This window comes from Coregonus clupeaformis, unplaced genomic scaffold, assembly GCF_020615455.1.
Source record: "Coregonus clupeaformis isolate EN_2021a unplaced genomic scaffold, ASM2061545v1 scaf1323, whole genome shotgun sequence".
Lineage (NCBI taxonomy): Eukaryota > Metazoa > Chordata > Actinopteri > Salmoniformes > Salmonidae > Coregonus > Coregonus clupeaformis.
The window spans coordinates 123,751-138,975 of record NW_025534777.1 but is presented as its reverse complement, the minus strand read 5'-3'; the positions used below and the strand labels follow the sequence as shown (position 1 = coordinate 138,975).

At 47.5% G+C, this 15,225-nt stretch overlaps 1 protein-coding gene across 4 annotated transcripts; it reads left to right on the top strand.

The window, feature by feature from the left end:
- The first annotated feature begins 18 nt into the window (after window positions 1–18).
- LOC121562220 lies at window positions 19–15,210 on the top strand. 4 transcript variants are annotated; one of them, XM_045218030.1, is made up of 8 exons: window positions 19–227; window positions 8,190–8,314; window positions 8,872–8,908; window positions 9,098–9,372; window positions 9,942–13,612; window positions 13,897–14,105; window positions 14,448–14,535; window positions 14,956–15,210. In XM_045218030.1, the coding sequence occupies exons 1-8, from the start codon at window positions 207–209 to the stop codon at window positions 15,138–15,140; spliced, it is 4,611 nt and encodes a 1,536-aa protein (XP_045073965.1). In that variant the 5' UTR covers window positions 19–206; the 3' UTR covers window positions 15,141–15,210. The 4 variants fall into 4 exon arrangements, with proteins under 4 accessions (XP_045073965.1, XP_045073966.1, XP_045073964.1 ...); XM_045218031.1 differs by having other exon boundaries at window positions 21–227; window positions 9,200–9,372; window positions 13,852–14,105; XM_045218029.1 differs by having other exon boundaries at window positions 21–227; window positions 13,852–14,105.
- Window positions 15,211–15,225: the final 15 nt, after the last annotated feature.

The following is a 15,225-nucleotide window of genomic DNA, read 5'->3' as shown; positions in this document are numbered from 1 at the left end:
CAACACAGAGTGTTGCATCAGCACGAGATCGAAAGTGCGTCAAATCTGTACAGGTCATTGTTACGTCATCACTGATAAACGTTGAAACTGATGAAAAACCGCTGGAGCAGTTCAGTCTAAACCTCCCTAGTGCTGGAGGATTGCGTTTGTTTTCGCTCTGGATGCGCGTTCATTTTGGCAAGGAAATGTGCTGATTTTGCAAGGAGATGGAGAATAAAGAGTTCAAGGTAGGCATGTTATTTATTTTTAAATCTTCAATTATATTAATTACTGTGGATTAAATATTGTTTAACAAATGAAATAATGTGCTATTCATGCTGTAATATCAAACTAGAAAGTCTATGGCCGGGGAGTCATGAGAGTTGGCTAAAGGTACAGTAGGGTCAAATGGGGGTCAAAGGTTATGACAGCACCTTCATGAATTCGTCCAAAATGGCACCCTATTCCCTATGTAGGCTAGTGTACTACTTTTGACCAGGAGCCATAGAAGGGTTGGCTGACTTCACGAAAATGATGCTCGCGCATCGATGGCCGGAAGTCGTGTATCTTGTTATGATTCTGAACCTCAGCTAACAACAAGCTGCCATGTGGGGAATCGTAGCTCTGTGGCATGTTTCAGCTTGTTGTATGGTGTTATTGATACCATGTCTTGTTTTGAGGTGTTTTGACTGATATCATGTCTATGCAATGACTCAAATTCGCTACCTAGCTAACCAACAACAACTGTAACAATGTATTTGAGACGAGTTCATTGTTCAAATGTATTTATGTTTGCATTAAACATTTAGAGACTAAATATAGTTTACATGTTGTCAACAGTCTAAGTCAAACCCTGTCTATTTTGCCCCATAGTTGCATGCCAGTTTTGTTGCTTAACAACCAACCCCTCTATAGAGTCCCACAGTGGAGGTGTGATAATACCCATAAAACCTAGCGGTCAAACAGGGACATGGTTCCAATCGTTTTTCCACCATTCATTTTTCCCATAGCCGATTTTAGAAACACATAAAATAAGGGCTGTATTTCGTGTAGGCTTACCCTGGCGTGACGTTTTTGTAACTATGTAAATCTCTCTCGGACAAGTTGACTTTTATCAGTATATTTACATTTTACATTTATATCATTTAGCAGACGCTCTTATCCAGAGCGACTTACAATGGTGCATTCAACAATTGGTGCATTCAACTTATGATAGCCAGTGGGACAACCACTTATTTTTCTTCTTTTTTTTTTATGGGGGGGAGGGGGGGGTAGAAGGATTACTTCATACTATTCCAGGTATTCCTTAAAGAGGTAGGGTTTCAAGTGTCTCCGGAAGGTGGTCAGTGACTCCGCTGTCCTGGCGTCGTGGGGGAGCTTGTTCCACCATTGGGGTGCCAGAGCCTGAAGGTAAGGAGGTGCCGTTCCCCTCACAGCTCCGTAGGCAAGCACCATGGTCTTGTAGTAGATGCGAGCCTCAACTGAGCGGGGTGACATGAGAGAACTTGGGAAGGTCGAACACCAGACGGGCTGCGGCGTTCTGGATAAGTTGTAGGGGTTTAATGGCACAGGCAGGGAGCCCAGCCAACAGCGAGTTGCAGTAATCAAGACGGGAGATGACATGTGCCTGGATTAGGAACTGTGCCGCTTTCTGTGTAAGGTAGGGTCGTACTCTGCAAATGTTGTAGAGCATGAACCTGCAGGATCGGGTCACCGTTTTGATGTTAGCAGAGAATGACAGGGTGTTGTCCAGGGTCACGCCAAGGCTCTTTGCACTCTGGGAGGAGGACACAATGGAGTTGTCAACCGTGATGGCGAGATCATGGAACGGGCAGTCCTTCCCAGGGATGAAGAGCAGCTCCGTCTTGCAGAGGTTCAGCTTGAGGTGGTGATCCGACATCCACACTGATATGTCTGCCAGACATGCAGAGATGCGATTCGCCACCTGGTTATCAGAAGGGGGGAAAGGAGAAAATTAATTGTGTGTCGTCTGCGTAGCAATGATAGGAGAGACCATGTGAGGATATGACAGAGCCAAGTGACTTGGTGTATAGAGAGAATAGGAGAGGGCCTAGAACTGAGCCCTGGGGGACACCAGTGGTGAGAGCACATGGTGCGGAGACAGATTCTCGCCACGCTACCTGGTAGGAGCGACCTGTCAGGTAGGACGCAATCCAAGAGTGAGCAGCGCCGGAGATGCCCAACTCGGAGAGGGTGGAGAGGAGGATCTGATGGTTTACAGTATCAAAGGCAGCGGATAGGTCTAGAAGGATAAGAGCAGAGGAGAGAGAGTTAGCTTTAGCAGTGCGGAGAGCCTCCATGACACAGAGAAGAGCAGTCTCAGTTGAATGACCAGTCTTGAAACCTGACTGGTTTGGATCAAGAAGGTCATTCTGAGAGTGATAGCAGGAGAGTTGGCTAGAGACGGCACGCTCAAGAGATTTGGAGAGAAAAGAAAGAAGGGATACTTACTTGTCTGTAGTTGTTGACATCGGAGGGATCGAGTGTAGGTTTTTTGAGGAGGGGGTGCAACTCTCGCTCTCTTGAAGACGGAAGGGACATGGCCAGCGGTCAAGGATGAGTTGATGAGCGAGGTGAGGTGAGGTGAGGTAAGGGAGAAGGTCTCCGGAAATGGTCTGGAGAAGAGAGGAGGGGATAGGGTCAAGCGGGCAGGTTGTTGGGCGGCCGGCCGTCACAAGTCGCAAGATTTCATCTGGAGAGAGAGGGGAGAAAAAAGTCAAAGCATAGGGTAGGGCAGTGTGAGCAGGACCAGCGGTGTCATTTCACTTAATAAATGAGGATCGGATGTCGTCAACCTTCTTTTCAAAATGGTTGACGAAGTCATCCACAGAGAGGGAGGAGGGTGGGGGAGGAGGATTCAGCAGGGAGGAGAAGGTGGCAAAGAGCTTCCTAGGGTTAGAGGCATAGGCTTGAAATTTAGAGTGGTAGAAAGTGGCTTTAGCAGCGGAAACAGAGGAAGAGAATGTAGAGAGGAGGGAGTGAAAAGATGACAGGTCCGCAGGGAGTCTAGTTTTCCTCCATTTCCGCTCGGCTGCCCGGAGCCCTCTTCTGTGAGCTCGCAATGAGTCGTCAAGCCACGGAGCAGGAGGGGAGGACCGAGCCGGCCGGGAGGATAGGGGACATAGAGAGTCAAAAGATGCAGAAAGGGAGGAGAGGAGGGTTGAGGAGGCAGAATCAGGAGATCGGAGGGAGAAGGATTTAGCAGAGGGAAGAGATGATAGGATGGAAGAGGAGAGAGTAGCGGGAGAGAGAGAGCGAAGGTTGTGATGGCACATTACCATCTGAGTAGGGGCAGAGTGAGTAGTGTTGGAGGAGAGCGAGAGAGAAAAGGATACAAAGTAGTGGTCGGAGACTTGGAGGGGAGTTGCAGTGAGATTAGTAGAAGAACAGCATCTAGTAAAGATGAGGTCAAGCGTATTGCCTGCCTTGTGAGTAGGGGGGGACGGTGAGAGGGTGAGGTCAAAAGAGGAAAGGAGTGGAAAGAAGGAGGCAGAGAGAAATGAGTCAAAGGCAGAGACGTAGGGAGGTTAAAGTCACCCAGAACTGTGAGGGGTGAGCCATCCTCAGGAAAGGAACTTATCAAGGCGTCAAGCTCATTGATGAACTCTCCAAGGGAACCTGGAGGGCGATAAATGACAAGGATGTTAAGCTTGAATGGGCTAGTGATGTGACAGCATGGAATTCAAATGAGGAGATAGACAGATGGGTCAGGGGAAAAAGAGAGAATGTCCACTTTGGAGAGATGAGGATTCCTGTGCCACCGCCGCGCCCGACCAGATGCTCTCGGGGTATGCGAGAACACATGGTTAGACGAGGAAAGAGCAGTAGGAGTAGCAGTGTTTTCTGTGGTAATCCATGTTTCCGTCAGCGCCAAGAAGTCGAGGGACTGGAGGGTAGCATAGGCTGAGATTAACTCTGCCTTGTTGGCTGCAGAACGGCAGTTCCAGAGGCTGCCAGACCACTAGGTTTTATGGGTATTATGACTCATACTGTGGGACTCTATAGGGCTCCAGCCAAAAGAAGTGCACTATATTGGAACTAGGGTGCTATTTCGGACACAAGCATAGATATGATGCATTATTATGTGACCATAGAAATAGAATCACTAGAAAGGATAGAGCCTCTGACCTTGGCAATTTGACTGGTAAACTGAACTGCACACCTGATATGATGTTCTGGTGATTCTATTTCTCTGAATATGATGCATTATGATGTGACAATGAGAGTTGGGTTAATGGTGCTCTCAAGGCAACTGGGAACTCGAAAAAAATAACTAGGTCAAATCATGACGTCCGTGATCTTCAGGTCGGAAAGTCGGAGCTCTAGAAAGATGCCAGAGTTTCCGACTTGGAATTCCTTTTTACATTTTGTGGTGGTAATTTTATCCCCTTTTTCTCCCCAATTTTTCGTGATATCCAATTGGTAGTTACGATCTTGTTACGATCTTGTCTCATCGCTGCAACTCCCCAGCGGGCTCGGGAGAGGTGAAGGTTGAGTCAGGCGTCCTCCAAAACATGACCCGCCAAGCCGCGCTGCTTCCGACTTGGAATTCCGAGTTGGATGACTGTTCAAAACGATTTTTCCCAGTCGGAGCTTGTTTTTTTTCCTATTTCCCAGTTGTCTTGAACGCACTGAAGTCGGAAGTCAGAGATTTCCCAGTTGTTTTGAACACGGCAAAAGGCGACACAGTAGGTGACATCTAAACATGACTTTGTGCTGTCTTTCAGAGGTCAGAGGTCAATGGGAATGACCTCACCCTCATAGACCTGGATGACCCCATCAATGAAGCTGATGTTATGAAGGAAGTCAGGTAAGTGATTTACACTAATGACACATTTGTGACTGGTTACAGGATCACATAGGCCTACAGATACAGATTCAGTAGTAGGTCAAAGGTCACCGCCTATGGAGAGGTAGGCCCAGAGCCATGTATTTAGAGAGTTGGGACATTGAGATATAAACTCAGCAAAAAAAGAAACGTCCTCTCACTGTCAACTGCGTTTATTTTCAGCAAACTTAACGTGTAAATAACGCATCTCCCGAGTGGCGCAGTGTTCTAAGGCACTGCATCGCAGTGCTAGCTGTGCCACTAGAGATCCTGGTTCGAATCCAGGCTCTGTCGTAGCCGGCCGCGACCGGGAGACCCATGGGGCGGCGCACAATTGGCACAGCGTCGTCCAGGGTAGGGGAGGGAATGGCCGGCAGGGATGTAGCTCAGTTGGTAGAGCATGGCGTTTGCAACGCCAGGGTTGTGGGTTCGATTCCCACGGGGGGCAGTATGAAAAAAAATATATATATATAAAAAAAAGAATAAAAATAAAATAAACAAATAAAAGAATGTATGCACTCACTAACTGTAAGTCGCTCTGTAGCTCAACTGGTAGAGCACGGCGCTTTGTAACGCCAAGGTAGTGGGTTCGATCCCGGGACCACCCATACACAAAAATGTATGCACGCATGACTGTAAGTCGCTTTGGATAAAAGCGTCTGCTAAATGGCATATTATATTATTATTATTATAAGAGCGTCTGCTAAATGACTAAAATGTAAAAATGTAATGTAAATATTTGTATGAACATAACAAGATTCAACAACTGAGACATAAACTGAACAAGTTCCACAGACGTGTGACTAACAGAACAAAGGGGGGGGTCAAAATCTAAAGTAACAGTATCTGGTGTGGCCACCAGCTGCATTAAGTACTGCAGTGCATCTCCTCCTCATGGACTGCACCAGATTTGCCAGTTCTTGCTGTGATATGTTACCCCCTCGTCCACCAAGGCACCTGCAAGTTCCCAGACATTTCTGGGGGGAATGGCTAAATCCTAGCCCTCACCCTCCGATCCAACAGATCCAGGCTCTTCATGGCAGAACACTGACATTCCTGTCTTGCAGGAAATCACGCACAGAACGAGCAGTATGGCTGGTGGCATTGTCATGCTGGAGGGTCATGTCAGGATGAGCCTGCAGGAAGGGTACCACATGAGGGAGGAGGATGTCTTCCCTGTAACGCACAGCGTTGAGATTTCCTGCAATGACAACAAGCGTAGTCCGATGATGCTGTGACACACCGCCCAAGACCATGACGGACCATCCACCTCCAAATCGATCCCGCTCCAGAGTACAGGCCTTGGTGTATCGCTCATTCCTTCGACGATAAACACGAATCCGACCATCACCCCTGGTGAGACAAAACCGCGACTCGTCAGTGAAGAGCACTTTTTTGCCAGTCCTGTCTGGTCCAGCGACGGTGTGTTTGTGCCCATAGGCGACGTTGTTGCCGGTGATGTCTGGTGAGGACTTGCCTTACAACAGGCCTACAAGCCCTCAGTCCAGCCTCTCTCAGCCTATTACGGACAGTCTGAGCACTGATGGAGGGATTGTGCGTTCCTGGTGTAACTCGGGCAGTTGTTGTTGCCATCCTGTACCTGTCCCGCAGGATGTTCCGATCCTGTGCAGATGTTGTTACACGTGGTCTGCCACTGCGAGGATGATCAGCTGTCCGTCCTGTCTCCCTGTAGCTCTGTCTTAGGCGTCTCACAGTACGGACATTGCAATTTATTGCCCTGGCCACATCTGCAGTCCTCATGCCTCCTTGCAGCATGCCTAAGGCACGTTCACGCAGATGAGCAGGGACCCTGGGCATTTTTTCTTTGGTGTTTTTCAGAGTCAGTAGAAAGGCCTCTTTAGGGTCCTACGTTTTCATAACTACCGTCTGTAAGCTGTTAGTGTCTTAATGACCGTTGCACAGGTGCATGTTCATTAATTGTTTATGGTTCATTGAACAACATTTTACATTTTAGTCATTTAGCAGACACTCTTATCCAGAGCGACTTACAGTTAGTGAGTGCATACATTTTCATACTGGCCCCCCGTGGGAAACAAACCCACAACCCTGGCGTTGCAAGCGCCATGCTCTACCAACTGAGCTACAGGGGACTAGCATGGGAAACAGTGTTTAAACCCTTTACAATGAAGATCTGTGAAGATATTTGGATTTTTACGAATTATCTTTGAAAGATCCTGAAAAAGGGACGTTTTCTTTTTTTGCTGAGTTTATGTATACATTACATGACACAGTAGATATCCATATGACAGCTTGCTCCCCATGGGCAATGTTGACATTTTAAACAATGCTATGTAACTGAACATCTATAATTAGAATTTACTTATAATGAAAGGATAAATGAAAGGCTCCAAGGCGCTAACATGGAGTCCTTTTAAAAGTTGGCAGAATTCTCTAAATATTTGGCTCTGGATAGGCCGAGTCATCTCAAGAGTATTGGAGCCATATAATTTGAGTGATTCTATTCTAATTCTAGAATGATTCATTCTAATTCTGTGATTCTAATTCTATAATTACACATCCTCACACTCACATTATAGCAGTGACCTAAGAGAGATTCCTTTTCTCTATCTAGATCCCATAAAGATCACAGAGAGGCTGAGAGACTGACCAAGTTGGACGAGGCTGTTCTAGACACAGATACCCCAACTCAGTCACAGGAGGTTGAAGAAGAGAGTGAGTTGGACGAGGCTGTTGCCATCCCATCTCAGTCGCAGGAGGTTGAAGGAGAGAGTGAGTTGGACGAGGCTGTTGCCATCCCATCTCAGTCGCAGGACGATGAAGGAGATAGTGAGTTGGACGAGGCTGTTGCCATCCCATCTCAGTCGCAGGAGGTTGAAGGAGAGAGTGAGTTGGACGAGGCTGTTGCCATCCCATCTCAGTCGCAGGAGGTTGAAGGAGAGAGTGAGTTGGACGAGGCTGTTGCCATCCCATCTCAGTCGCAGGAGGTTGAAGGAGAGAGTGAGTTGGACGAGGCTGTTGCCATCCCATCTCAGTCGCAGGAGGTTGAAGGAGAGAGTGAGTTGGACGAGGCTGTTGCCATCCCATCTCGGTCGCAGGAGGTTGAAGGAGAGAGTGAGTTGGACGAGGCTGTTGCCATCCCATCTCAGTCGCAGGAGGTTGAAGGACAGAGAGGATTTGGACGAGGCTGTTGCCATCCCATCTCAGTCACAGGAGGTTGAAGGAGAGAGTGAGTTGGACGAGGCTGTTGCCATCCCATCTCAGTCACAGGAGGTATGATGTATTTTTCTATTACATGGATGACATTTCATTGAGATATTTTGTGTTTTAATGACGCAAAATTGAATTCCAGCCTAACTCTGCTTTCTGTTGTCGCCATCAGGCTGCAGTGGTGACCTTCACTACCGTGACCCATAAGGATGAAACTTCCCAGACCAGCCTCACCCTCAGCAGGGGAAAGAGAAGCTACCCAGACCTACACACCTTTGTGCAGGACATGAAGGACGAGTAAGTTGCTCTTTGGCTTCCCCATGCATCCCCTAGATATGTTCCCTATCTCAATTGCATACTCCTCGTGTCCTCTCTTCTCAAAACCCATTGGATGAGAAAGCCAGAGGTCCCGCCCTTCTGACCTTCTCATCCAATGGGTTTTGAGAAGGAGGTGAGGAGATTGAGAGTCTCCCATAGTCTCGGGCCAATACAAAGGACTCAACGGACCAAATAACCAATCAGGGATGTCTGGGTGTGGCCTAGTTCCATAGAGGTCCATCCTTAACGTAGTCTAAGATAATAGAGGTAATGTCCATCCATAACGTAATCTAAAATAATAGAGGTAATGTCCATCCATAACGTAATCTAAAATAATAGAGGTAATGTCCATCCATAACGTAATCTAAAATAATAGAGGTAATGTCCATCCATAACGTAATCTAAAATAATAGAGGTAATGTCCATCCATAACGTAATCTAAAATAATAGAGGTCATGTCCATCCATAACGTAGTCTAAGATAATAGAGGTAATGTCATGTAGTTCATTGTGTACTTGCATTTATTTACTTTTCAGCCATTGGAATCTGCTGAGTGAGAATATGCGTGCCGGGGTGAGTTATAGTCACCTCTAAAGTAGTTAATGTTGGTAAAATGGACCAAACATTCATTTGTGGAAATCCTGCAGGACCTTTAATCCTGAACCACTGCTTTAATTGACTAGCTTGAGTAAATGGTTCTACGTTTTATATCAGTGCAGCCCCTTTAACAAACTAACTCTGGATGGTCTTTTAACATTGCAGATGAGCAGACATGAGTTTAGTGCCAAGTGCATGGATATTGTAGCATGGGTGATGGAGTCTACATCCACTGTGGTTGTTCCCGCCCTTGACCTCACCATGCAGATAGAGCTCTCTGATTCGCCAAGCTCTTCTGGATCAGGAAGTAATGAGGCAGGAGAGGTGACCTCTCTTGGCCGCAGCGTCAGATTCAGCTGTAGTGGAGGACCCAGCAGGTGCACCAGCGCCAGAACCGCCTGCAGCACACGCACTCCCACGCCTTTCCCCTCCTCTCACAGGTACCTAGCCCTATCCCCTCCTCTCACAGGTACCTAGCCCTATCCATGCCTCTCACAGGTACCTACCCCTATCCCCTCCTCTCACAGGTACCTAGCCCTATCCATGCCTCTCACAGGTACCTACCCCTATCCCCTCCTCTCACAGGTACCTAGCCCTATCCATGCCTCTCACAGGTACCTAGCCCTATCCCCTCCTCTCACAGGTACCTAGCCCTATCCTCTCCTCTCACAGGTACCTAGCCCTATCCCCTCCTCTCACAGGTACCTAGCCCTATCCCCTCCTCTCACAGATACCTAGCTCTATCCCCTCCTCTTTTTGCAGGTCTTTCCTGTTATAGGTACAAATATCCATTCCAGATCCACTTAGTGAGAAATACTACTTAGATACTACACAACCACTCTAAAAAGTTTACTCTAAATGTTAATGTTTGGACTGAGTGTGGTTTGAGATGGTTCACAATGCTTCCTTTGAATAACAATAACAAGGTTGAGTTTGTGTCCCAAATTCTTGGATCATATTTTTTTATTTTGTTACCATGTATTATTAATTTCTATTGTGCATTCTGCAGGTGTTTGACCTCTTTGCTGAGTGAGGACAATGAGCGATATGTCTCCTCACCTGAGGGTGGCGATAGAGAGATGAGACACAGACCACACTCAGCACCACTGAGATCTGTGTTTGGCATCTCTGAGGACTCTGTCTTCGACATGGTCCAGAGCGGCCAGTCGCAGGGTGACATCGTACCGCCGCCCAAACGGAGTAGACAGGAGAAATACAGACCTAGCAAAATGTCAACGGACGGCAAGTTTATGATGGGTATTGTCGAGTTGGTTATAAACCTTCTCAACTCCAGATGGGCTGAGCTAATGCGAAGTGTCAGTCAGGGAACTCTAGTTCTGCTGACTGGAAGTATCTCAGCAAGTCAACAGTTTGCCCAAGAGATGCTAAGCATGGCGACTTCTAAGATGTATTCCCATGCCATAGAGCATATTGCGCTCGGCCACAAGTCTCCCCTTGAGTTAGAGAGGGAGCTTGAGGCCATCTTGGGTCCTCTGGCTGGACAGGTCATAGTCATCATCATAGATAGCATCATCAAGGCTAAAACCAACGGAGGAAATGAGGGGAGAGCGACCAGCCCCTTGACCTATTTTCTAACTGCCATTTCGGCAGAAATACAAAGCCTAGTGGTTCACAGATCGGCTAGCAGACCATCCACCAGACTGTCCAACAACGACCCACTGCTGAACATTTCCAAGTCGAAGGTCTTAAGATCAGTTCTGCTCAAAATGGCAGAGCTCTTTGGCCAAGGTCCAAGTGAAACCTGTCTAGTTCCACTAGTCCAGAGTCAGTCCAACAACTCCATTTGCGACTGGACTGTGAATGCAGGCACCATTCATCCAAGTACATTTCTGTCCGACAACAGAATGATAGAAGTGTCATCCGATGTTGTGGATCTTGTACTTGAGGTTTTTTGGATAACAGGATTTTTGGATAACAGGAACCCGTCAAGGCCACAGAGTGCCTGCTCCCACAACTCAGCTAGTGGAGCAATAGATATGAGAGCTCTTGCTGGGGACTTGGTCAGACAGGTGTCTGTCAAACTCAGCCCGTTTGTCTCTGAGAGTCAACTCTCCACCATGTCCATGACAGATCTGTCATCATCTTTTTCTGACTCCACCTTGAAGCAGTTGTGTTCTCGCTCTGTTGTTGCTCTGGTAACTGCCTGTCAAGCAATCAAAACAGAGCTCGAGAACCAGAGACCTACCAACCTGGCAGCCAGAGACCTACTATCGTCTCTGGTAGAGACCATTGAGGACATGGATATCTCTGACATCCTCCGGGGCCCGTCGGCCATTTTGGAGGTGGCTGCTGTGATAAAGCACCCAGAGATGTCCACCTCGACAATATACAGATCTCTGCTTCTCGACTCATCTCTCGCCTCCTCTAAGATGGTCACTGAGAGCATTATCTTCAACAACCCATGCCCATCAGAGGAGAATGTGAGTATTCAGAAGGAGCTCCCTGCTGATAAAGTTGACATCCTCCATGGTCAACCAGTGGAGGAGTATATTGTCAAAGCTGAGCAATGCATCACTCAGGTCATTCAGGATGCAGCTGTGACATATACTGCTGCGCTGGATAAAACCGACACTTGTGGGAAACTGTCGGAAATCCTATCTGTCCATGTTTCCTCAGAGAATATTGAGGAGGCATCCTCTGATCTCTTTGGTGGAATTATTTCCGACCTGCTTGAGGTATATGAGGTCAATAAGGCCTCCAAGCGTACGAAATCAGGTCGCAAAATGTTCTGGGTGGAAGTGAGTTCAGGTTCCCAGAAGATTTATACCAAAACCCTGGACAAACTAAGGAAGCTGTTCACCTCCCACCATCTCACTGAGGGAAAAAATACTCCTGTGCAAATCGAGCTTTCTGCAACTGGACTACTTGTAACTGAGGCCACTGTGCAGGAATCTCCTGTAACTGAGGCCACTTTGGCAGTGTCTCCTGTACAGAAGACAGACAGTAAGACCCCTTCTAAGTCCTCAGCCTCAGCCTACCAGCTCACCCTCGACACCTGCACTAAAGGGGTAATCAAACAGGTGATCTCGGTGCTGAGGGTGGACACTTCAAAGGAAAACTGCTCCGCTTCCGTTGGGGAGAGCACGTCAAATTCATCCTTCGACTTCAACCAGAAGTTGGACTCGATAATTTCGAAATTGGAGGACCTCACCATTTCGAGTGATGTGACGTCAGCCGAGATTGCCACACTCACGCGATCTCTTAGTGCAGCCAGCAGAACCTCTAACATTTCTATCCAGAGCTTTCACAGTGCTGAGTTCCGAGCTAAGGCCAAACACATTGTGAATGAGACCATTCTCAGAGCTGCTAGCAAAGCCAGCCATTCTTTGCTACAGAGCATGCCTAGCACCACCTTCTCACACCATGCGGTTTCTACAGCCGAAGATATAGTAAATATTATCATGCAAGACCTTGAAAGTGTATCCCAGTACACTGTGGACGACGCAGACTCCTTCCCACTAGGAGAGAAAAAGCTGGAGTTCCAGCTCAAACCCAGAGTTGTCTTTGACAACTTATTGGATGCTGCTCAAACCATGTACCACAGAGTAAAGGATAGACTGAACATCTTTTTCTCTTTTCCACCAGTGTCAGTCACCACAGCCAAATATGTGCTGGACTCCACCCCTGTGGAGACACTCAGACGTTCTAAGTCCGCTGACACTGCTCTTGTTGAGGACAGGAGCCGCCCTCCGTCTGTGAGAAGTGAGAAGCCTTTGTCAAAAGTCTGTTTGGCTAAAAGGTCTAAAACCCTTCTGTCTTCGAGTGGCTCTTCAACAGACCACCATGTAATTGACACATGCAGTGAGGATGTCACTCTGCCCACCAGGAGTATGTCAGTTGTGAGCAACAACAGTTTGAAGAGAGCCTCTCCTCTCCACGGCAGTGGATTGAGTGAAAGTTGCAAACCTCTTGTGGCTCTAAAAGACGTAACAGTGGCAGTCAGCCAAGAAGGCTTTAGCAAAACTGCAAAGAAGACGCTCAGCTTGATCCTAAATGTGATCAAGTGTAGAGTGGCCAACTCTGAGAGTTCATCTGTTGGGCAGATTGCAAGTGAGGAGTGTCTGATAGCCACTAACATGTTAGACTCTGTACTGGAGAGCCTTGACCAGTTGCCTGACATGAGCGCTGCCGATGAGATCACAAGGACAGAATCCCATACCTCTATCGCAATGGACGAGACAGGTTCACGGTCAATGCTTGTGAGCCAACAAGAAATAAACATATCTGACACCAATATCATAGTTAAAACTATAATGGACACATTGAAGACGGACGACCCAGAGATGACTTCAGCAGAAGAACATCTGGATAGGCTCCTGTCAGTTGAAGCCCTTCAAGGTGCATCTGGCAACCTGATCGCAAAGGTCCATGGTCTCATTCAGGAGATAACCATAAACCGTCAGCTTCAATCCATGGTTGGCCACAGAAGCCTCTCTCAACCAGCGCTGCCTAAACCAGCCCTGAGGAAGCTGTCAAAGGACGATGCCTCAGAGCTCATTTACAACTTTGCCCAGACTTCTGTTAGGAGACTCCTGGGGCAGTGTATGGGAAGGCCTATGACACCATCAGCTGAAATGGTTTTGGATCAGGTCATCAAGTTGATGACAGACGTGGTGATGGACAGCCTGACTTATGTGTCCAAGTCTACAATGGAGGATGGTAAGTGAAAGTACCTCTTTTCATCTGCATAGGACTTAATTGTAACATGATGCTCAATACATTGCGTTTTATGATGTAAAATTCACTGGTTGTGTCCAAAATGGCACCTTCTTCCATATTAGTGCACTACTTTTGACCAGACCCTATGGGTCCTGGTCAAAAGTAGTGCACTATAAAGTGAAGAGAATGCCATTTGGGATGCAGTGACTGACTTCAATGGCTGCGTCCTCTTCTCCCAGTTATTGTACACAGGTCGGTCACACTAGCGTGCTCTTCTCACTCAGACACCAGCAATGCCACAAGTGACATCACTCATGGTGTTGTAGCTGACCTTAATGCTACTGAGGAATTCCCTGCCAGGAGCCTTAGCCCGGCTGATGTAAAGGCTGACGGCATGGCCCGCCTTCCCTCTGCCAGAGGGGAAGAGACTAAGAAGAACAGGAAGTGGCGTTTCCTACCGAAAATGCATAAGTTTCCAAAGATCATGATTAAGGTAGGGTGCTCTGTGTTTTGAGATTACATCTGTAAGGCAGGGCTGAATTTTACCCTACAGATTCACTACACCCCTATTGTCTCTCAGCATTAGAACAATACTGTTGTCATTGTCTTTAGGAGGTTGAGTGAGGACGCTGTAATGCAATCCTAATACACATGGGAGAGAGTCAATGGCTATGTCCCAAATGGCACCCTATTCCCTATATAGTGCACTACTTTTTACCAGCGCTCTATGGGCCCTTTTCAAAAGTAGTGCCTTACGTAGCGAATAGGGTGCATTTTGGGATGCACACTCTGTATTTTACACAGGCTCAGTTGTCCTGATGTGTTTTGTCAACAGCTGTTCAAGACAAAAGGGGAACCGAAGAGCCACCCTAAACAGGATGCACTGCCTACCAAACGTCTCAGAGAGACTCATATTTCACAGGGTAAGTGATAAGCATCGATAATGTCATATTGATGTATCACCCTATGACAAGCTTGTTAAAACAGTGACAACAGATACAGGCAGACCGACGGACAGACAGGCAGACGGACAGGCAGGCAGACAGACAGACAGGCAGGCAGGCAGGCAGGCAGACGGACAGGCAGACAGACAGACAGACAGACAGACAGACAGACAGACAGACAGACAGACAGACAGACAGACAGACAGGCAGACGGACAGGCAGGCAGACAGACAGACAGGCAGACAGGCAGGCAGACAGACGGACAGGCAGACGGACGGGCAGGCAGACAGACAGACAGGCAGGCAGGCAGACGGACAGGCAGGCAGACGGACAGGCAGGCAGACGGACAGACACAAACACACACATTCATTTTCTGATTATGAAATGTTCTTATGACAGATGCTGAGTGTGAGGTTCCAGAGGTTCCATCCACTTCCCCTCCCAAGGAGGACCTGACAACCACACCGGCCCCTGCTCCCCAGGAGTCCCAGTCCCGTAAACGCCCACTCATAGTCAGGGTGTTACACGCTCTCTCCAGAGCCATCTCCAAACCATTCAGAGGAGCTTCTGGGAAGAAGAATTAGCCAAATGCCTGATTTTATTAATATTATATTTTAATCAGAGCCTTTATTTAATAAAACATTACTGCATTGATTTCTGTCTATAGTA